The 22,603-nt window shown below is 55.9% G+C and overlaps 2 protein-coding genes across 3 annotated transcripts; one reads left to right on the top strand and one right to left on the bottom strand.

Annotated features, from left to right (window-relative positions):
* The first annotated feature begins 2,219 nt into the window (after positions 1–2,219).
* PHOSPHO1 (phosphoethanolamine/phosphocholine phosphatase 1) lies at positions 2,220–8,641 on the top strand. Its single transcript, XM_007465087.1, has 3 exons — positions 2,220–2,523; positions 5,663–5,772; positions 7,532–8,641. The coding sequence occupies exons 2-3, from the start codon at positions 5,728–5,730 to the stop codon at positions 8,288–8,290; spliced, it is 804 nt and encodes a 267-aa protein (XP_007465149.1). The 5' UTR covers positions 2,220–2,523; positions 5,663–5,727; the 3' UTR covers positions 8,291–8,641.
* Positions 8,642–10,030: 1,389 nt separating this feature from the next.
* Positions 10,031–19,690, bottom strand: ABI3 (ABI family member 3). 2 transcript variants are annotated; one of them, XM_007465088.1, is made up of 8 exons: positions 19,574–19,690; positions 14,517–14,684; positions 13,313–13,489; positions 11,745–11,830; positions 11,469–11,564; positions 11,164–11,292; positions 10,503–10,645; positions 10,031–10,194 (listed from the first exon to the last, which is right to left on the bottom strand). In XM_007465088.1, the coding sequence occupies exons 1-8, from the start codon at positions 19,688–19,690 to the stop codon at positions 10,031–10,033; spliced, it is 1,080 nt and encodes a 359-aa protein (XP_007465150.1). The 2 variants fall into 2 exon arrangements, with proteins under 2 accessions (XP_007465150.1, XP_007465151.1); XM_007465089.1 differs by having other exon boundaries at positions 10,503–10,634; positions 11,159–11,292.
* Between the last annotated feature and the right edge of the window lie 2,913 nt (positions 19,691–22,603).

Below are 22,603 nucleotides of genomic sequence, written 5' to 3' on the forward strand. Positions count from 1 at the left end.
CCCCTTGGTGGGTGTTGAGCCGAAAGACACAACCAAACCAAAGAGCAGGAGAAGGAAGAATTTATTATTTAAACACACTTTCACTGCTGTGGCCCGGGTTCAACCCCTGGTCAGGTAACTAAGATCCTGCAAGCCAGGCGGTACGGGGGGGAAAAAAAAAAAGTCAGTAAGAAGAACACCAGGCATCTTTCCCAAAGGAGATTCAGCATAGAACTGGGGCATAGGTCAACAAAGTTCAAGCTTTACTTGATTAAAGTCAGGAGGGTCAACGTCTTCATTCCATCCTCCACCTGGGCAGGGGCCTTAGTTCCTACAGAACTCAAAGATATGTATCAGATTGTTATGCAGATCCCTTGAGGAGGAACCAGGACTCTGTTTTATAGCTGAGCTATTGTTTCTTGACTGCTTTTCCTTTTTTCCTGCATTCCCTCACTCTCCTTAAACTCATGAATTACTGAGACCTGTTAATGATAAGCACCGTGGCCAGGATCAGATCACAAAATGGCTTAGGTCAAAAATGGCCTCCCTCGGGCTTCCCTGGTGGCGCAGTGGTTGAGAGTCCGCCTGCCGATGCAGGGCACACGGGTTCGTTCCCCGGTCCGGGAAGATCCCACATGCCGCGGAGCGGCTGGGCCGCTGAGCCTGCGCGTCCGGAGCCTGTGCTCCGCAACGGGAGAGGCCACAGCAGTGAGAGGCCCGCGTACCGCAAAACAAACAAACAAAAAAAACGGCCTCTCTCATGTCAAGAAAGCCATGCCTGATCTCTTTCTCCAGGGACCCCCCTACATTTACAGCACCTACTACGCGTCTGTTAGCACACATGTGATCAGTATAATAAAAGGAGCTGCAGGATGTGTAACAGGGCAAGAGATGATGTCCAGGCTGAGCTTGCTCAGCAAACGGGGTGGGCGTGGTCCTGAGAAGGAAAGGGCCCCCTGCAGGGGAGCAGGAGGAAAGGGTGAGGCGTGAAGACAGGGGTGTGAGATGAAGTGGAGCAGCAAACCAGTTGAAGGAGCTGGGGCACTGAGAGTTACTGGCAAGGGTTTTAAGGGTCAGGTTTGCAGATTTAAAGCCTTGCTTCCCCTTTGTATATGTGGAAACATGGCACACATTTGTCCTATTTAGCAATGTACCCCTAGCCCCTGGCACAGAGATTAGGGTACTCCCTGGCTGACCGTCGCTCCCTCTCTGGTTTCCAGTCCCACTGGCCTCCAGATCACTCAGGGCCTTTGCATTTGTGCCCTCTCTTCTCCCGGGAGCGGAGCCAGGGAGACTAGCCCCAGGCCTGGGGCTGCCCACCTTCTCCCCACCCACACAGCCCCTTTATGACCCCCATGAGTTAGGTGTGCCTGGGTTTGAACTCAATTTTTCCTGCTGTCAACATTCAACCATTCAACCATTCAACCAACATTCAACATTCAACCATAAGTGCTGCGATCTATTACGATACCCGGTTCATAGTATGTTCTCAGTAAATAAGTTTCTTTCCTCTCTAAACATAATCTCTCCTCCTCACAACCAGGGTGGGAGGGCATAAGGGTGGGGCGGGTGTGGCTACGAAAGGACTCAGCGAGCGAGGAGAAAGTGGGTTTTTTATTTACCACACTACTTGCAAAGGGGCAGAGAGTTTGGTCCCCAACTTACTGTTTACAGGGTAGGGGAGTGGGAAAGTCGGCAACTCCCTGTGACCTCTAACGGGAGCAAGGGTCCCAAGGAGCGGGGCGCAGTGACTCCGCCTGGAGGGCAGAGGGCACCTAGCTACGCGCACGTGGGAGAGGACTGCTTTTCCTCGGCGGGGTCAACCGATCCCTGCTCTCTGGCTTAGGAGAGCAGAACGGAATAAGGGCTGGAGATGGGGGTGCATTTCTGCAAATCTCCGGGATCAGAGCTCTGGAGGCGGCGGTGGAGAAAGTCCACAGCCCGGGCACCCCCAGGTGTGTGCTCAGGACTTACGTAGAGGCCCGCAGCCGCTCTAATGAGGGTGCCCCCCACCCACGCCCCTCTGAAGGGACGCGTTCCACCTCCACTCTCCTTCCCTTCCCCGCAGCTCCCGATTCCACCTTCGCTTGCGCTCCGGGAGCCTCCGGGGCAGCCGGGAGGCGTGGCCTGACGGCGGCCCGCCCCCTTAATGTTCTCCGGCGCCACTGTGATTGGACAGCCGCTTGTGACGTGCGGGGACTGCGGTGGGCCCGGGTGCTGCGGCAGCCGCAGCGCCAACCGCGGCTCGGGCTCCGGCTCAGGCTCCCGGGTATTTAAAGGGGACGCAGCGGCGGCCCGGGGTGGGGATGGGGGGCAAGTGGAGAGAACGGTCCAGATGTGCATCATCCACGGCCCCTCGGGAGTGGAGGGACTCGTGAGAGACAGAGCCCAGAAATCCGGGGGCGGATAAGACACCGCGTCCCCTCCAATTCCCGTAAACACCCCTTGCTCCATCCTGCGCCCAAATACCTCAGCTAGCCCCTCTCCCCACTCTTTACACTCCAAACTCAGCCAGGACAGACGTCTGCAGCCACCGCTCCCCACGTGAGTCCTGGGTTTCCCGAGGTGGGGAGGGCTGGGGTCCCAGTGTGGGGTGGCAGCTGCGCTGAGTCTGAGAGCGCTCTTTCACGCGCGTGTCATTGGGGGAGTCTCCGGGGCGAAGGAATGAGTCCCCCTTCTCTACCCCAGGAACGGGCTGTCCGGGTTTAGGTCCGTCCCCGACTCGGACAAGGATTAGGAATCCGTGCTCCCTTGCTCCCTGCCACCCACGAGTCCCCTCGACTCCCGAGCTGCCCGCCCGCCGCCCCTCACTGGAGCGAAGCACCCGCCAGCTGGGGGTGTGCCAGAGTGCCTGCTTTCCAGCCACCTCTAAAAATATCTCTCCCCCCACTCCACCGTCAGCTGCCACCTCCTTGCCCATTGAGGATCCCCTCCTAGCTTGTCCACCCAGGCAGGGCGAGACCAGAGGTGACTCAGGGTCTCAGCTTCCTCACTGGAACGAGAGCTCCAGGACTTCAACCCTGGTAGTCAGGATTGCAAGCTCACAACCCAGGGGGGCAATAGGGAAAGTTCTGGCTGCAGTTTTCCCAAGAGGCAGTAGAGACCCCTGAGTTCTAATCTTGATTCTGATGCTGTGTGACCCAGGATGTTAGCTTGACCTCTCTGGGCCTTTCCTATTCACTGCTGGTGATGGTAAGCAAGGAATAGACCATGACGAAGTTGGGAGTGCTGTCTGGGGGAGGGAGAGAATTCCAGCCTAGTGGTGGAATCTGGTTTCTAGTGGTTGATACTAAGAGGACGCGTTACTATAGTATCTCTGGGGTCCTTGCCCCCACCACATCCTTATCCTGCATGTTTCTCGTAGAAAACCGTTAAAGCTGCTAAAACTCCATCCATCCATTAAGAGGGGCATTTCAAACTTAGGGCCTATTCTTGTTTCCCTCCCCTATCCCCAGGTGTCCTCCCACCCTATTCCCATAGATGTAATGTAGCAGCACTTGTGTAAAAAGGTGCACAGGGAGGGTGGGGGGGGAGAGAAGCAGTGCTTTTAGGTAGGACTAGAACGTGGACTCCCTGCCAGCCTGATGAAACCCTTCTCTCTCTACTCTAGCCTGCAGGAGAAGCTCAGAGGTCCTGTCCCCCTTTCCTCTGAGGGACCCTTTTTGGTGACCACAAAAGGATTTGATCACTCAGGACAAAGCTAGCAGAGGCGAGTACCTTTTTGAATGTCACAGGAGCCAGATCCAAGCGGGGCCTGGGGTCCCTCTGACTACTCTGGGGTAGGGGTGGGTATCACAGCATAGCCTTCTCAGTTTTGAGGGGAGAAACCCAGGATGCCTGGCTTTCTGCTGTGGGGACTAAAACAAGGGCAACTCACCAAATAAATGTTTAACTGATTTCCCTAAATCCTAGTATTAGATGAAAGAAATGTAACTATTTCTTTTGCTATGAGAAGTTTTGAACATGATTAAAAACCAGTAGACTATTCCACCAAATTTAAAAAAGAAAAGAAAAGAAAAAGAACCAAGGGCAGTGAAAGTTGGCTTCTGGGTGGCTCCTGGAGACCCTTTTTTATCTTTGTATCTGCCCGGCACATGTCTGTCCATGTTTACTTTTACAAGGGGAGTGGCATCCCTTGACCTTTTCTCTTTGGATTTGCCTGGCCCCTGGGGAACATGTGATATCAGCCAGGATTCTGGAAGGCTGAAACTCCTTCTAGATGGGGCCTGGGGACAGCCCTCCCACCTCTAACCCCCCAAACGTGCCCTTCCTTCACCTCACTATGCCTCCCTCCCCTTCTCTCCCATTTTCTTTTCTTTTTTTTTTTTTTTTAGCGATACACTAGCGGTACACGGGTCTCTCACTGTTGTGGCCTCTCCCGTTGCGGAGCACAGTCTCCGGACGAGCAGGCTCAGCGGCCATGGCTCAGGGGCCTAGCCGCTCCGCGGTATGTGGGATCTTCCCGGACCGGGGCACGAACCCGTGTCCCCTGCATCAGCAGGCAGACTCTCAACCACTGCGCCACCAGGGAAGCCGCCTCTCCCATCTTCTTGAACTGTGTCTCTTCAATTCCTAGATTACAAGTTCTTAGGGAAAAGGCTGAAACCCACATCCCATCCCTAGCGAAAGGGTTTAACGCATGTGTGGTCAGGGAGTGGGGAGGGATGGGGTACCTCAAGATGAAGAGCGAGAGAGCCCCTCCCTCCTGGGATATCCCAATCTCTGTCTTGAGGGCTATAGCTTCTCCTTGCTGTCCTGGGATGCTCTGGGGAGAGTCAACTTGAAAAAGTCAGAGGGGTACGCAGTGTCACCCACTCTCACCACCAGAGGGCAGCAGCCCTCTGCTCCTTTGCTCCTTAGCCTGTCTAGTCTCCTGGCTCACAGTAGCTTTCCAGACCTGTCCCAGCTGCATCTAGTCTCTCATTTAACCCCAGGATAGAGGGGAGGCACTGGGAGTTGTGGGTTTGTAGCTGCACTGGTGAAGCCCCCCACGAAGGCAATCCCTTTCCCCAAAGTTACATAGCAAAGTCCGGCAGAAATTTCAACCGACTCCTGCTGACTGCCAGCCTCTAGCAGCACCAGGGAGGAAGACAGTCCCAGATCACCTGTGGTGCCCAGGGGTCCCGGCCCTCCAGCTGTGGTGCAGTGAGCCTGGTCATCTGCCCCTTCCCCTTTGAGGGCAGAGGGCAGGCAAGGCTGTGGCCAGGTTTTCATGAACCAGGCTCTGCGCCATGGAACCATCATAGCCTTGAGCAAGTTATTTAATCTCTGAGCCCTTCTCATCTGCTGAATTCATGGGATTGTGATGAGCAGAAGAGAATGTGAGTGAAGATGATTTGTAAACTATGATGTACCATACACAAGAATGGGGCAATGACCATACAGAGAAAAAAGCACTGGTCTCAGACTCTGAGATCTGGTTTTGAGATCTCTCTCTGCCACATACAGTGGGTGATGTCTGCACAAGTTGGTTAACCTTTCTAGGTCTCCAATAATATCATCTGTAACCTTTCCAGCATCGTGGGGGATTGTTAAGAGGGCGCCCAGCAAGGGCTTTGTGGTCCTTAGCCTATCTGAGGGGCTGTTTTTTACTGAGTGGTTCCTGGGGCTCAGGAGAGGGGTTAGGACAAGGAAACAAAGCCACCTGACTGGGACCCTCAAACGGACCTTGTATGGTTGTCAGGAGCTCTGGACGACAGCTGGAGGCCAAAAGTCCCTACAGGTGGTGCCCAGGTTGATGTACTGACAATGAGCGCGTGTTTTCCAGTTGCTGGCCTCCGATGCCTGTCTAGGGTAAGTGGGTCCCTCCAGTGGTCTCTTAGGATGAGGCCTCAGCTCCCATGTTCCCATCATGGGGAGGGAGGAGCCCTATCCAGCCCCTTTTAAGCCTGCCCTCACCTCTACTGAGCCTCCACTAATCCCTGGAAGCTTCCATCCCAGGGGTGGGGCCCTGATGCTTTACATCCTCAACTCCAGGGATCGTGGGCCACTGAAACTCACAGATAGATGTTGGTGAGACCAGAGAGTGACTCTAGGGATGGAAGTCAAAGGGACAATTCTCTTAGGGAGGCAGATAGCAGGTTCAAATCCCAGTTTGGAAATCAGGAGCTTGGCCTTCTGTTTACAGGATGTGCCAGGCCATAAAAATCACAGGAATATTGGAAAGGGAGTTAGGAAGAAACCAGAAAGAGGAGTGGCTCTGTCTCAACTAACTGGGGTGGGGGGTTGAGAGGCAGAAAGGCAGCATGGTGGATATTCTGAAGCTGTACGTAATCTGCTCGCTGCCCCTCTGTCACATAAAGCTGCTGGCAGGCAAAGAGGCAGGGCCAGGCTGCAGAGGGCTTCTGCTCTCCATTTGCTTGCCTGCGCACCCTCACACTTGCCCTGTTGCCCCCACCCTCTCCCTTGTGTTTCCCACCCGCCGCCCCCCAACATGGTTAACCCAGGGTCTTGACTTCCTGTCCCTTCCTCCCCGTGCCCCCGGCATGACTTCCTCCTATAGCCCTCCTCTTCCCCACTCCTGCCTCATCCCCCCCACCCATGTCCCCACTACCTGCTCCCTCCTCTGCCTTTTCAGCCACTGCTGCTCTCTTTCCTCTCCCTTACCTGTCTCCCAGGTATGTCGTGGCCTGGTGTGGGAGGCTCCAACTTCCCCAGGCCCCCCTGCTTCTCCTGCTGCCCGCTTGCTTCGGACCCTGGCAGAAACCCCACCTGCTGACGAGTTCCTCCCAGGGAATTGGCAAGTGACTAGTGATGAGCTGTCAGCACAGGGCCCTAAAACTCCCCAGAGAAGTTGTGTCCCATCCTTGGACCCCTGCCCAGTGCCACTGACTGGAGGCAGCTCACAGAGAGCCTGCCTGGATTTGGGATAGTCAATCCACCTACCTGGTTCTTGCAAGAGCTAAAATCCAATTCTCTGGCCATTGCAGAAGCCCAGACCCCTAACTCTCCAGGCCTGGCACTGATTGCCCACATGCCTTGGGTGGTGCCAGCAAGTCTTCCCTGGCTCCTCCTGTCCACCAGTCCCACAAGCCATCGGCTGTGCATGGCCAAAAAGGGGAACGAGGAGCCTGCTGCATTTGGATAGGGTGTTTTCCCTTAACTATGTTAGGGAAGAGGCAGTAGAGATTCCCTCCCACCCTCCCTGTATCCAACGGACAGCTGGGGTCACTGGAAGTCTCCAGAATAGTCTAGTCCAGAAACCTCCCCAAAGGAGTGCCCCCTTGGAAGCTGCTCTTCCACTCTTTTAAGCTGACCCTCGTTAAGCCCCCATGGCCCCGGATGAGAGTAGAAGAGGCAGGTGCCAAAGAAGCCCTGCTGGGTTCACGAGGAGGATAGTCCCCTGAGGATAAACCCCAGCGCAGTTAACCGGGAGGTGCAAGGGGGTGGGCGGGGAAGGCTGGGGGTGGGGACGGCGTTGCTTAACCAGCCTTGGGTCCTCCTCAGGTCTTGGATGTGCCAGCGCTGGCGGAGGCCCGCTAACCAGCCTCTCCCTGGCCGGCTCCCGCCGCGCCCCCTCTCGCTCGCTCCCTCCTCTCTCCCCTGCTCCCAGGACGGCGGGATGGCTGCGCAGGGCACACCGCGCTTCCTCCTGACCTTCGACTTTGACGAGACTATCGTGGATGAAAACAGCGACGACTCCATCGTGCGCGCCGCGCCGGGCCAGCGGCTGCCTGAGAGCCTGCGTGCCACCTACCGCGAGGGCTTCTACAACGAGTACATGCAGCGCGTCTTCCAGTACCTGGGCGAGCAGGGCGTGCGGCCCCGGGACCTGCGCGCCATCTACGAGGCCATCCCCCTGTCGCCCGGCATGGGCGAGCTGCTGCAGTTTGTGGCCAAGCAGGGCGCCTGCTTTGAGGTTATTCTTATCTCAGACGCCAACACCTTTGGCGTGGAGAGTGCGCTGCGCGCCGCCGGCCACCACGGCCTGTTCCGCCGCATCTTCAGCAACCCGTCGGGGCCCGACGCTCGGGGGCTGCTGGCGCTGCGGCCCTTCCACGCGCACAGCTGCGCTCGCTGCCCCGCCAACATGTGCAAGCACAAGGTGCTCAGCGACTACCTGCGCGAGCGGGCCCACGACGGCGTGCACTTCGAGCGCCTTTTCTACGTGGGCGACGGCGCCAACGACTTCTGCCCCATGGGGGTGCTGGCAGGAGGCGACGTGGCCTTCCCGCGCCGCGGCTACCCGATGCACCGCCTTATCCAGGAGGCGCAGAAGGCCGAGCCCAGCTCCTTCTGCGCCAGGGTGGTGCCCTGGGAAACAGCCACCGAAGTGCGCCTCCATCTGCAACAGGTGCTGAAGACGTGCTGAGGACGTGGCCTGCAGGGGGCACCCGGGCGGGGAGGGGGTGAGGGGGTGGGGGTCGGGAAAGACAAACCTAGCTTTATTACCCCCTTTCCCTTTCGCTTTGGTATGATCCTCCGGGAATTTCCGGAATCCTAGGTTCGTCCATTTGGGGACTGAAAGAGGGAGTTCGGAGCTGTCCCCGTCTATGCAGTTAACCCAGCTCTGCTGCCTCCCCCAGTGCCACTGCAAGCAAATTCCGGAGTCTGCCCCACCCGGGTGGTGCGCATACCTGAGCAGGCAGCAGCGTTTCCAAAAACCTGGTTCTCCCAGCTGGGAGGAAGGCGTTCCCTGGCGGGGTAGAACATCTCCCGCTGCGTTGGTTTAGTTAAACCAACTAAACCTTTAACTAAAGGTTTAGTTAAACCTTGGGCTGCATGACCTCCCACCCCCAGTCTTCTGTCAAGTGGACCCAGGTCCCGCACTCTCCACCACCCCCTCCCCCGCACCGGACTCCCCGCGGAGAGGGGTGGCGCTCTCTGCCGACGGTCCCAGGCCTAGATCTTGCTTTACCTACTGTGACCCTACACTGTACTCCTGGCCTCCCTTCCCCACCCCCCACCCTGTCAGCATCCCCACAGGAAAAAAAGCCAGAGGGCACAGACACCTCCTTGTGGTCGAATGAGGTATCGCACTGTCCGGGGCTCGGGTCTGGCCAGCCAGGGACCTCACAGACCCCGAAGATATCTCCTCGCACCCCAGCCTCGTCTATGCAGCAAGAAACCAGGGACTTAACCAAAGTTGCCCCGCCGAGTGGGCCCTCTGAGTCCCCCTTCTCCCGTATGGAACAGAAAGTCATGATGTTTTAAAGCAGAGCCAGCAGGACCCCAAGGCCCTCCTCCCTCTTTTGGTGTTTCAGAGCCATAAAAGAGGTGAAGGGGCTTCCCTGGTGGCGCAGTGGTTGAGAGTCTGCCTGCCGATGCAGGGGACACGGGTTCGTGCCCCGGTCCGGGAAGATCCCACATGCCGCGGAGCAGCTGGGCCCGTGAGCCGTGGCCGCTGAGCCTGCCTGTCTGGAGCCTGTGCTCCGCGAGGGGAGAGGTCACAACAGTGAGAGGCCCGCATACCGCAAAAAAAAGAAAAAAGAGGTGAAGGTGGCTGAGATCTCTTGCGCCGCAGCCTGAGGGATGAGGGCGAGGTGATCTCTGCTCTCAGAGAGCCCCACTTAAGTGAGGGAGCTGGTCCCCACTCTTGGGAGGAGTGCCCAGCTTGGGGAACCAAGACTAAATACATAACAAAGCAAACAACAGGCAAAAGAGCAGGGTGCAGCCCATCTTTGCAGAGGGGCACAGGGGTCTAGTGCAGAGGGCTCAATGAGCACCGAGGAGATGGCCGATACTGCTGCTTAGGGCAGGCAGAGGGGGCTCAATTAGCGGGAGCCTTACAAGTGGGTTGCCTTTCAGTCCCTCGGTTCCCCAGCCCTGCAGGGCAATCAGGTCATCAGAGTTTTATTCAAAGTTGGCACTTGAAGCTGGAGACCCTGTCATGCATGGCGTAAGGGTCCCCTGTGGATAAGGTCACCAAACTCCTTGGTTTCCAGTTCTTTCCTGTCTCCAGCAGGCCTCTGGAGAAGGAACAGACACAGCTCACAGCCCAGGAGGTGTGCAGGCCTGGTCCAGTCTTGACTGTGGAGCCGCCTTCGGTGTGGGACTCAAAAAGGCTCACTCAAGGCTGTGCTTGGGTCAGCATCCCAGAGAGCCCAGACTGTCAGCAGCTGGGTTCCACATAGTTCCCGGGGAAGAATCCAGACCCCTCTGAGCAGACACCCTCACACCAGCCATCGGAGTAGCGGCGGGTGATGCAGATAACGGTGCCCTCAGAGAAGGAGAGTTCGTTGTCCTTCTGGCGGGTGTATGGGTACAGTGTCACCACTGCAGGGCGGGAGAAGGTGCCATGAGATGTGCCTCCTGCCCTGCCACAGGGATGCTGGTGCCCACATACTGGACCCCTAGGGAGCAACGTGGGGAGTGGGGCAGGAGATGCCTTCTCCAAAGCCCCGGGACTCCTCCCCAGCTGAGATAATATTCAATACCAGGCCGGCTGCTTCTCTTCTCTATGGGGATGTGGGGAACAACAGCCTCACCCCTTTTGCAGCTGGAGGGGAGAATGGCTCTGGGCTAGAAGAGCGGGGAATCCTGACCCCAGGATCTGGTGCCTTTCAGTCCCAGGAGTCAAGTACCTTTCTCCAAGTATGCATCAGGGACCCAGCTGGGTTCTTCAGGCCCAAAGCCTGGTGGTGGCGGAGGTGGTAGCCCCAAATCATCTACATCCAAGGGTGGAGGAGGGGGCAGGTCCAGGGGCATGGGCAGCTCTGGGGTTGGGAGGGAAAAGCAGAAAGGCTACAAGTGTCACACAGGCAACCCCCCTCCAGGCCAAGAAACTTCAGGTTGGAGAGCATGGCCCCAGGATCTACCCATTTTTTGCAATCTGCTTTCAGCCCCCTATTCATCCTGGTCCTCCCACAATGCCTCTAGCAGGTAGTAGGTGCTCAGTAAATACGGTAACATTGAACAGTTGTAGGGCTGTCAGACTCTGCCACTTGGCTGAGTGAGCCAATGCACTTAGTTTAACCTCTCAGGCTCAGCTTCAGGAGTGTGAAGATCCTAGGAGGTTAAGTAAAAGTGAGAAAATGGATGAGAAGCTTTGACCCTGGGGTCTGGTATAAAGCGGGGGCTAAATTATGTTAGTTCATTCCCTCCGCCGCCCTTCTTCCCGTTACTCCTGCCTTGGACAAAGTGATCACTGACACAGACCCAGTTGGATCCAACAAGGGTGAGGGTGGGAGGTGAGAACGACCCCAAAGTTGAGCTAGGAGGAGAGGGCAGAGCTCCTTACCCGTTGGGGGCAGGCACAGTTCGCCCAGCGGAGGGGGCGGCAGGAAACCTTCGGCGGCAGCAGGTGGAGGGGGTGGAGGTGGGGGTACTGCCTGCTCCTGGGTCGTGGAGACCCCACCGACACCTTCGGCGCTGCTGAAGACCAGAGAAAGCGGGCGCTCGGCTAGATTGGGGGCGGGGGAGGGACACCTTCCTAACTCAGCACCCGACTGCCCCCGCCCCTTCCGTCATAAGCCCCGCCCCCGTGACCCTGAGTCCTCTTAAACCCCCGCCCTTCACGACCACCCCCAACCTGGACCTGTGCGGCTCACCCGGCCGAGGCCAGGGAAGAGGCCGAGGAGGCGGCGGAGAGTTTGCCGTCCGGCACGACGGGGAGCTGCACAGGCTCGGGGATCCGGGGCGCTCTCCTGGGGGTGGGCAGAGAGGGGGTGTCGTCAAGGGGAAGGCATCAGGCGAGCAGGCGGTCGGTACAGGGGGGAGATGGCAACTGGCGGAGGAGGAGGTTTGGCGCCCGGCTTGAAGGGGGCTGTAGGGGAGTAGGGTTTCTGGATGGGGCGGCGCAGGTGAGAATTGCGGGGAGGCCTCACCCCAGGGTGGCGGAGCCGGGTGTGGCAGGCGCCTTGATGCTCTTTCGAGACAGGGTCCCGGTCCGCGACAGCTGTGTGCTCAGATCCTGCGGGGGGAACAGGGGGCGGGGCTGACACCCGGGGGGGCCTGCAATAGCCCCCTCATCCCAGAGAGGAAATGGGGGAGGGGCAGACGAGAACTGGGAGGGAGAGCGCGGACACAGCAAGTTCCCGGTTCCACTTCCCAGCCCCCCTCTCCCACCCCGCCCCACCCACACTTGCTCGCTGCCTGGATCCCAGTGCTCAAGCCTGCCTAGGCTCAGACAGGCACGGTCAGAAGGCCACTTCCTCTGCATAGCCTCAGCGGCTGAGCCCCACCCGCTCGCAAAAGCATCTCAAGCGCTCAGCTTGGTGGTCCCTGACTCTGAGAAACCCCAACGCCAGTGCGCGGCTGAGGAGGTAGAGGTTGACTTAGAAATGTCCCACCTGTCATTTTCGCAGGCCTGGGGAACTGGCTTTGGGGAGTTTGGGGCAGAGAGGAGCAGAACATTTAGGGTATACCAGTGACAAGGTGCAAACCCAGATGCAAGAGAGCACCTCTGTTAGTGACAGGGTTTCCCCTACATAGAGTGGGTGCATGGGGGATGATGTCCTCTGCTGTCCATCACAGGGGACAAGACAAAAAGGGACTCGAGCTCAAGCATAAAGAATTTAAGTTGGACACAGAAGGAAGAACTTACTGGTGAGGAGGCCTGGTGACTGAAGGAGGGAGTGTGCTTTCTCTTTCTGGGGGGAGATGGCGTGTTAAGGGTATCAAGGGGCCATTTAGATACAGGGGAACGTCCAGTCTAATCTGGAATGTTGGAGTGTGGGGACAAGTAATCAACAAAATGTGATGGGGGGGTGTCCTCTCCCACCTCTCAGAAGGACATGGGCTGTCAAGAAAATGCCAGAGTCATTCACCGTGTCTTCCTTTGAGTGGCTGCGTCCCAGCCCCTTCCCACCCAACAGCAGTTCTGGGGTGACTGTTCAGTGCAGTGACCTCAAACCTCCAGACAGAGGAAGTTGCTGATCTCATGTGGCTGGCCATTCTCATGCACACCCTGAAATTCTCCCTCCCCCCTCTTCCCTTTCACACACACCCGCCACCCACAAGGAGGGGCAGGGTGCCCAGATGTCACTCGCAGCAGATCGTGTGATACAGAGTAAAGGTCAGTTATGAAGAGAGGGGTCATGAAGAATTTTTAAGGAGGAAGGGGGTGAGGGGACTCCTCTAAGGAGGCCTTGTGGAGTAGGGTAGCCACTTAGGGTGGTGGCTTCAGGGAGTGAGGACGGAAAGGGACTGTAGCTTGGGACAAGAACATGGCTGTGGAAGAAAACTGAGGGTCTAGAGAGAAGAGAGCCATGAGGCAGAAGAGGGTGGGGGGACTTCCCTGGTGGTCCACTGGTTAAGACTCCGCACTTCCACTGCAAGGGGCACAGGTTCGACCCCTGGTCAGGGAACTAAGATCCCGCATGCTGCGTGGCACAGCCAAAAAAAAAAAGAAGAGGGTGGGCTCTGGAGAAAGAGGAGGAGCCCCTCTCTCTACCTTGACCCCGTGACCGATGTCATCCAGGCAACCGAAGTTGAGGGGTCTCCTGTAGTAGGGTGTGAGGGGAGGCAGGCTCTCAGGGGCGATGATTTTCTGGCTGGGGGGCAGCCGCTGGACGGTGGCTAAGGTGCCGATCTCCCTTCGGGCCACCTTCTCCATATGCATGTTCACCATCTGCAAGACAGGGTTGGAGATGACAGTGGGGCAGCCTCTGCACAGCACCCTTCCCCTTAAGACTTTGGGGTGGGAGGAGGGATCATCGGAGGCAGGGAAGTCCAGAGAAAGGGTGAGTTTTGTCCCCAAGGGCAGACAGCATTTGGGGAAAGGGTTGCCAGTTGAGGATGGAACCACTCTGGAGCAACTTCCTGGTGGAAGAGAACAAGGGTTATTATTAGCTGAGCAGGAACGGAGGAAGAGAAAACACAACATCCCTGGGGATGCTGGGAAGAGACTGGGCTGGCTTGGGAGCAGAGGGGGATAAAGTGGAGGTGGCTGAGAATTGTGGCTGGATCAGCTCTTCCTTTGCGGGTACAATAATATAAGTGAATTAACTTCCTCTTGGAATGTACTGTGGAGAAACCTACAGCACTGAGAGGGTGGGAACTCCAATCTGCTGGGGTGAGAGGAAAAGACACACCCACACTGAACATGTGAGTGATGCACAGGCCAGACCAATGTGTAGCTGGATCTGTGCGTGTGGTTTATGGGGCAATTCCTCCGCCAAGGATCCAGGAAGGAAGGAGGAGGGTGCGTATGCTAGATGGGCTGGGATTGCTGTGTGGTGGTGGCAGTGCTTCCAGGGCTGAGGATGACCTTGCCAAGCAAGCACTCTGAGTCTGGGATATTTATAAAATCACCACCCGTGTTTATATGGAAATAAACAGGGTCCATTTTCCTCTTTCCTGTCCTATGCAGCCACCGTGATAGGGAGAGCCTGCTTTCTACCATGTAGGATAGAATTCAGAGAAAGATAAAGTTCTGCCATCAGGGAGTTCCTGGTCCGATGGGGCAGCAAGGCTCACCCCTGAGACACAGCCACAAAGACGAGAAGGCTCAAAAAGTTTGGGGAGTGCCAGCCTTCTGTGGTACAGGTGGGCATTTGGACATGGAGGGAGGCAAGAAAAAAATTTTGCTGCAGAAGATGTCCAGGTGGGGCTGAAGAGTTGGGGTCTGAGGCGAGCAGCCTTCCCACAGCCCTTACCTGGCCCAGCGTGCTCACACGGGCTTCCACCTGCCGCAGGGTGGACGCCTGAAGGTCCAACATACGCAGAGTGTGTCCAGCCAGGTTGCCCACCTGGTAGGCCACACTGGCCAGGGCCTGGGTGGTGAAGGCCATGGTCTCCTCCAGCGCCTTCCGTTTGTCTGTGGCCTGAAATACACACAGCCCTGGCCTGAGGCCAGCATGTTCCACTGGGGCCGCGGCTGGGTGGGCTGGGATGGGATGGGGTATAGGAAAGGTGGGGGCTGAGTTGGGAGAAAGTGGCAACCCTCAGATGTTTGAGGAGGTTTCCGTAAGAATGATGTGGTAAGAAGGACTCAGGGGACATCAGGAAAGTGAATCTGCAGCCCTGAGGACTGGGTGCAAGGGAAGGAGAAGGCACCCTTCTCAAATAGTCACACAGGATTGGCTCCACCATCCTCCTGAAGATATATATTTTTGGGGGGGGGGGTGAGAGCTAAAGGGTGAATGGTAGAAAGGAAAGAGGAAGTCAATACTGGCTGGAAGAGATATTCTCAGACTTGAAAACCAAACAACCAACCACATGCCCCCATCCCAGACCTTCTAACCAGAATCCCCTGGGCGCGAGACCAATGAATCTGTACCCCTAAAAGTTCCTCAGGCGACTCCTGTGCTCCTGGTTTATCTCCAGTCTTCAAGCTGGTGTTTGGGAAGCAATAATCTGATCCATTTTATAGATAAGAAACTGAGGCCCAGGAAGGGTGACTTCAATCATCCATTCCCTCCAACAGCTTCCCAACACACCGAGAATAAAGCAGCTTCTAACCGTGGCCTATATAGGGCCTCACAAGGCTGGCTCCGCTTTCTTTCTCACCCTCATTGCCTTCCACTCTCCCTCACTCATGTCCCTCAAGCCACATTGGCCATTGGGTCTCTCTTCCTGATCAAGCTAAGATTGTTTCTACCTTAGGACTTTTTTTTTTTTTTTTTTGCTGCGTTGGATCTTTGTTGCTGCGTGCAGGCTTTCTCTAGTTGCAGCGAGCGGGGGCTACTCTTCATTGCGGTGCACAGACTTCTAGTTGCGGTGGCTTCTCTTGTCGTGGAGCACGGGCTCTAGGTGTGCAGGCTTCAGTAGTTGTGGCACACGTCCTCAGTAGTCATGGCACGTGGGCTCTAGAGCACAGGTTCCGTAGTTGTGGCGCACGGGCTTAGCTGCTCCGTGGCATATGGGATCCTCCCGGATCAGGGATCGAACCTATCTCCCCTGCATTGGCAGGCGGGCTCTTAACCACTGTGCCACCAGGGAAGTTCCTCTACCTCAGGACTTTGCACTTGCTGTATTTCTTTCTAGAATCCTTATTAAATCTCAGCACTTCAGAGACACCTCCCCTCACCACCCTAAGATCTCCCCCAGCCCACTTCTGTATTGACTTACTATCAGATTTACTCTGTTCTCTTTTCTTCATAGCACTTAGCACTATCAGAAATTATTTATCTATGTGCTTTATTATCTATACTCACACTCACACACACACACACACACACACACACACAAATGTAAGCATTGTGAGGGCAGGGAGCGCATCTGTTATATTCTGTATCCTGTTCTGGAATAGTGCCCAACACACAGATGGTACTTAATGAATATGTGTCTGTGAGTTACTCAGTGGATTGAATGCAAACCCAGACACTTGCTGGGCATCTTCCTGCTGCGTGCCAGGCACTGTGCCAGGTACTGGCCGGGGCCACACTTCCAGTCAGTGGCAGTGGGGTGGGCAGGGAGTGGCTGAAGACAGAAGAGGGTTTTTTTTCGGTCCCAGATCGGACTGTGCGGGGCTGGGACAAAGCTTCACCAGTCATTTGCTTCCCCAGACAGCTTCCTCATCTCAGGTCAGGGACATGGAGGGTAGGGGGCCAATCCATGGCAAGTCTGGGGAGAGGCCAGCGGAGTGACCAGCAAGGCTGCACACCGAGGTCTCCTTGCTAAGGGCTCTCAGGTACTCCTCAGGGCCTGCAGTGGAGAACAGACCTAGAACCTGTCCGAGCAGGGTGCTGAGAGAGACCTGGGTGCCTCCAGTGTAGCCCAAGCCAGGCTTGAGCCAAAGGGCAGGCCTAGAACCTTCTGGACAGCACACACACACACACACACACACACACACACACACCCCGCCCCACACACCCCCTCCATGCTTTTCCCCTCAGTTGCCCCTCCCTGCCTTTCTGCTCCAACTGAAGGAAAGAGCTGCTCATTTGCATCTAATTGCATCTCATCAACATACGTAACTCAGTGCCTTGAAAAGGCAAAGAAATCAAACCAGAAAGCATAGCAGGTCTTATTCTAGTTCAAGACCTTCCTTTAGTAGGCAAGGAAATGAACAAAGGCCCAGAAGGGAGCAGTGGCTACTTCTCTGGTCTTAGCTGGCCTCTCCTGTACTGTCCCCTCCCTGGACTGGCATATGGGATTCATCACTGGATTTTTCCTGTCAGTCCAAACAGGAAAAATGTCTGCTTGGGCCCAGCTCTGGGAGGCTAGAGCCTGGATGCCTACTGACCCCTGGCTTTGGTCTTAATCGAAAGTGAGGTCTGGAGAGACAAAGGTCTGGGATCCATCTTCATGGATGACTGCTTATTCATCATGCAAATCACCCTGTCTATAAATCCAATGGACCCTGACAGAGAACTCTGCAGTTCACCCCAGCCTGCCCTCCCCCATTCCCCGTGGGTTTCCTGACACCTGGTTGGGGTGGAGGGAGGGGTGAGGGAGGGAGGGAGGGCGTGGGAACCTGTCTTTGTTTAAGACCAGTTCTGAGAAGTCATCCAAACCCTTCCTTAGCATTTGCTCCCCAGACAAAGATCGTCAGAGAAGTCAGGAAAGGTAACTGGTAGTGTGGTCTAGTAGTTAGTGTTCTGCATGAAGGAAGCATAAATCTACAGATTCTGACCTGGGTCAGGGCTTCCGATGCCCTGAGTGTTTTTGCAGGGGCTGTTTCACCTCACTAGAACTGACTTTTAATATCTATATGTGTCTTCCATCCTTCTGATGAAAGATGATGATGATGGTGATAATGGTAACAGCTGCCATTTATCCTGCCCTTCTTAAGGAGGAGGCGCTGGGCTAAATGCTTTAATACGTCATTACATTTAACCCATATGACCACTGTGAAGGAGGGTATAAGAATCAGAGAGGAGGGCTTCCCTGGTGGCGCAGTGGTTGAGAGTCCGCCTGCCGATGCAGGGGACACAGGTTCGTGCCCCGGTCCGGGAAGATCCCACATGCCACGGAGCGGCTGGGCCCGTGAGCCATGGCCGCTGGGCCTGCGCGTCCGGAGCCTGTGCTCCGCAACAGGAGAGGCCACAACAGTGAGAGGCCCGCGTACCGCAAAAAAAAGAAAAAAAAAAAAAAATCAGAGGGGAAACTTGTCTCAGGTCAAGGAGTTGGAAATTGGACTCAGCTCTTTGCGACCTCAAATTCTGCGTGCACACTGTGTGCAAACGAGAACCCATCTGGAAGTGCTTTGAGTTGCGCAGAAGATACTGAAGGAATGGGAAGGCCAGCCTCCATCCTAGTCCATAGAAGGAGCATACCTTCCAGTGCTTGGAGAATAGAGCTGGTTTACAAGCCACATTCCAGCTCATCTGCAGTAGCTACAATCAGTCACTCAATATCTACACGCGGGGTAACATTTTCAACCAGAGGTTTGGGGGTGCTGCTCTGGAGTCAGAGTTGCCGGTTCGAATCCAGATTCTACCACTAGCTTGGAGACCTTGGGAAAGTGAGTTAACTTCTCCGAAACTCAGCCTCCTGGTTGTGAAGTGGGAGTGGTCCTCACCTCACAGACTGGGGTGAGGACTGAAGGAGGCAATGAGAGCAGTTCGGGTGCAGAGCAAAGCGGCTTAACTGTTGTTATCATTGACTCACTTTAATCTGCCATTTTCCCATAAGCACTTGCTCCTTTTATTTATTTGTTTTTTCCCACACTCCTACTGAGCCGGGAGGTCCCAGTGCAAATAACTGTCTTAAAATCATACAGCATGTCAGGGAGGGGAAGGCAGGGAGGAGGGGGCTCATCGTCAGAAGTCAGGAGTCCTGGGCTGACGCCTGCTCTACCGTTGCCGAGCTGTATGACTTGGACAAGTCACCTCACCTCCCTGAACTGTTGTTTGTTTCTTCATCTATGAAATTGGAATAATGATACTGCCTCACAAGGTGGTTAAGAAGATTAATGAGGCCTTCCCTGGTGGCGCAGCGGTTGAGAGTCCGCCTGCCGATGCAGGGGACACGGGTTCGTGCCCCGGTCCGGGGAGATCCCACAGGCCGCGGAGCGGCTGGGCCCTTGAGCCTATGGCCGCTGGGCCTGCGCGTCCGGAGCCTGTGCTCCGCAACAGGAGAGGCCACAACAGTGAGAGGCCCGCGTACCGCAAAAAAAAAAAAAAAAAAAGAAGGTTAATGAAATAACAGAGGTGCTCGATCGTTGTTAAGTTTCCCATGCTCCAGACTTGCGGTCCTGGGACGACCCCACAATTTAGAAAACTATTCTAAAATGCCACCATCCTTATCTTTTGCCGGTAGCCTGTTCCCGGCAGTCTTATTGTCCATCTCCCTGCCTCTGAGTCAGACCCCATCTCTTTAACCTAGCGTAGTCTGACATCTCTCGGCTCTCCCTCAGATCTCAGGAGCAGAGCTTTCCCTCGTCCATCTCAAGTTCATGACGATGGGAAGTTCTTCTGGCTCACCTAGAGCCAGCCTGAACGTGGAATGATGGCACCAACAGGTGTGTGAGGACAAGTCTTTGGGCCTCTGGATCTGAGTGAAAGGCTAGGAGGGAGATGAGCCTAGGATGAGGCCTGTAGCAGGACGGGGTAGCGCTGCCTGCCGGGCATCTCTGAGGCTCTGGGAGAGAGAAGGGGCACAGTGGGGGCTTGGAGAGCATGAGTCAGCGTTAGAGTTTGCGGGACTGGGATGAAGCCGACCTGGAGTGGGAGGATAGATCAGCCAAGGCCCAGGCCGAGCACCTGTCAGGATGGGGTCCGGGCCCCTGGAGGGGCTGGGCCGCCGGGGCTGAGCCTGCTCTGCTTACCTGCGCGTAGTTGTCCTCGCAGTAGTCTGCGACTCGCAGCAGGGAGCTGTAGTTGCCCTGCAGGGCCTCCCGGCCTGTGGGGATCTCAAACTCTTGCAGCTGCTGCAGCTCCGCCATGGCCCCCCGCCTCTGCCTGGCTCCCCAGGGAGCCGCTGGTTTTGCGCCTCACCCTGCCCTTGATTGGTCGCTCCGCCTTCCCTCCCTCTCACTGCTTTTGGTTTCCTCTGCTTGAGAGACCCAAACCCACTTGCAAAGGGCAGACATGCTCATTCCGGCACAAGAGGAAGTTAGTCCCCGCTCCCTGGGCCTGTGCTTCTCTGTCCCCTGCCCAGGGGAAGGGGGAAGCTGGGGGCCCCTTGTGGGGGCCCAGCCCCCCAATCCCTCCCAGCAGAGGAAGCCAAGGTCGGGGCGGCTGTGATTGCTCCCTGGGCCTGGAGAGGAAACTGCAGCGGGGGCTGGGATGGGAGACAGGAGGAAGGGGGCTGGCCTGCTCTGGGGGTGGAGATGGATTTTCCACTCATGGAAGGGGAGGAAAGGGCAGAGGGTGGGGGCTTCCTTGGGAAGCTCGGGGATGAGTCACCAAGAGACAGGGGACTGGAGGGTGGAGAGGATATGGAGACCGGTTGTGCTGGGGGCCCTAGGGCAGTGGTGCCGCAACAATGGAAAACAGCCGATGCAGCAGCCAGGGAAACCAGGCTGGACACCAGGAAGATGCAGCCAGAGGTCCCCTGAGAATCATTATCAAGTCTCTGAAGGGTTACCTGCAATGAAGATCTGGTGTATGTACATGCTCTGTGCCTGATAGCGGCAGGACAAGATGAAATTGACTAAGCGTAGAACAAGGGACTCAGATGGGACAACAGGAAGGACTTGGCTTTGAGAAGCACTACGTTTAAATTCCAGATTAACAGGTCAGTCTCAGGAGGCAGCGGTGGCCGGAGCACTGAGCCTGCCTCAGGAGGTCTGTGCTCCATTTCCTGCATTCACAGGAGACTCAGACCAGATGACCTCCGGGGTCCTGTCCTGATCTCAATTTCTTAGTGCTCAGAGCTGTGAGTGGGACTTGGATCCTGGAGCAGGGGAAATTAGGATGGACTCCGGGCCTCCTCCCAGCCCCTCCCACTGGGGAGTCTGTCATTCATTCTAGAGTCAGGAGAAAAAAGAGGATCCCTCACTGACCACATCGGTCCCTTAACATCTGCTCCTTGAGAGGGTTTCCTGTCATTGGATGGCCTGAGCAGGAGCTCAGTGACTGTTAAATGGCACAGCCCTTGGGTGGTCCTGGGAGGAGACCAAGAGAGAGATCAGGACGTGGGCCCTGAGCTCGGGGACTGCTGAGGGAGACCCACACATGGGGCTCAAGGGGAGGCATGGAGGCAAAAACGTGTGGACACAGGTGTTAGAGGTGTGGCCATGGGCCCAAGTGCTGACAGGCACAGTGTCCTAAGTGAGTACATTTTTACTGAATGAGTGAATGAAGATTGAGCTGGGAGAACCTTGTAAGGTGAAATGGTGGGGCTCGAAATGGGGACACAAGGCTTCTCCGGTGAGGGAAGTCAGGAGCTGGTCTAGGAATTGCCTCATTGGGAAGAATAGCCTCAGAGCAGGCTCAGAGGTATGGGAGGAGAGGGCTGGGGAGAGAAGGCCGGGGAAGGGGAGCAATCAGGGCCGGAGGGTGAGAACAGGGAAGCGGGCTGTAAGCCAGAGGGGTCACTACAGGAGGGGGGCCGACGCAGGGGGCAGGGTGCCTGCAGTGGTGGCAGTCTTGGAGGCTCAGGCTGCTGGATGGGCTTAGAACCTTGAGCCTATGATCAGCTTAGGCATCAGAGATTTGGGCTTCCAAACCATCTGCTTTATCCAAAGACTTTCAGCTGCTGAGGAGCTAGGAGGCTCAAACTCCATCTTGTCTGGGTCGAGGACAAGACTTGAAGTGCACGTTCTTTCTTGGCAGGTAAGAGGGGCTGAGGTTGCACTGGGCTGGGAGCTAGCCTTAGAGTTATTGGGTTAGGCACTAGGCAGGCCTTCCTGATAACCCTGTAGTAGTGATGATGAGGATGATGATGATGATAAATGTATTGTGTTCATTATGTGCCAGGCAGTGTGTTAAAATATTTTACATGCATTATTTTCTTAGTACTCACAATAATCATATAAGGTAGGTAGCATTATTATACCCATTTTGCAGATGGGCAAACTAAGGCTTAAGGAGGATGAGCAACTTGCCTAAGGCCACACAGCTTGGAAGCAGCAGAGTCACGATCAGAGTTGGAGGCTGGCAGATTCCAGAGTCTTTCTCTTAGTCACTAAACTACTCTCTCTTCTGACAGGACCTGGAGTTTCCTGAAAACTTCTACCTGTGTCATTAGGTGGAACAATAACTTTGCTTCCCAAATCTGCCTCACTGAAAGAAACTCTTCTCTCCCTTCTCCATGCTCTGATTCCCTTTTCCTCCATAGACAGGTCTTATCTAAAGGGCAAAGATTGTGTGTGCCTCCCCCATGAGGCTGGGAGCATCCTCTCCTCTGGAGGCTAGACTCATAATGGGATGGGGGCGGGGGTGCAGTGAATCTACGGTGAGTGATGAGGATATACGGTGAGCAGGGAAGAGGGTAGAAGTTGAGGTGTGGGGAGTACAGAGGAGGGAGCTGGGGGAGCCCAGGGGATTTGCAATCCCAGCTGTGGAATCCTTTCCAGGACCTGGTCTCTCCAGGGCAGGATGGCCCAGGAGCTCAGTGAGAAGGAGCTCTTAAAGATGGAGGTGGAGCAGCTGAAGAAGGAAGTGAAGAACCCGAGAGCTCCGGTGAGCCTCTTATTCCCTTCCCTGCTTCCTCTTCTCCATCCCTTTCTGGTCCTCATGGAGCCGGGACACGAAGGAGGAAGTGATGGACAGCCCAGAAGGTGGTGGGCCTTCTCCAGGGCAGTAGAAACAGCGGGAGGTGCCTCTGGAATGGGATGGGAAGTGGAAGGAGGCCAGGGTTTGATCCCGCAAAGGTGTGTAAGAGATAACCTCAGAGCCTCGAGGGCTCAATG

This window comes from Lipotes vexillifer, unplaced genomic scaffold (genome assembly GCF_000442215.2).
Source record: "Lipotes vexillifer unplaced genomic scaffold, Lipotes_vexillifer_v1.1 scaffold591, whole genome shotgun sequence".
NCBI lineage: Eukaryota > Metazoa > Chordata > Mammalia > Artiodactyla > Lipotidae > Lipotes > Lipotes vexillifer.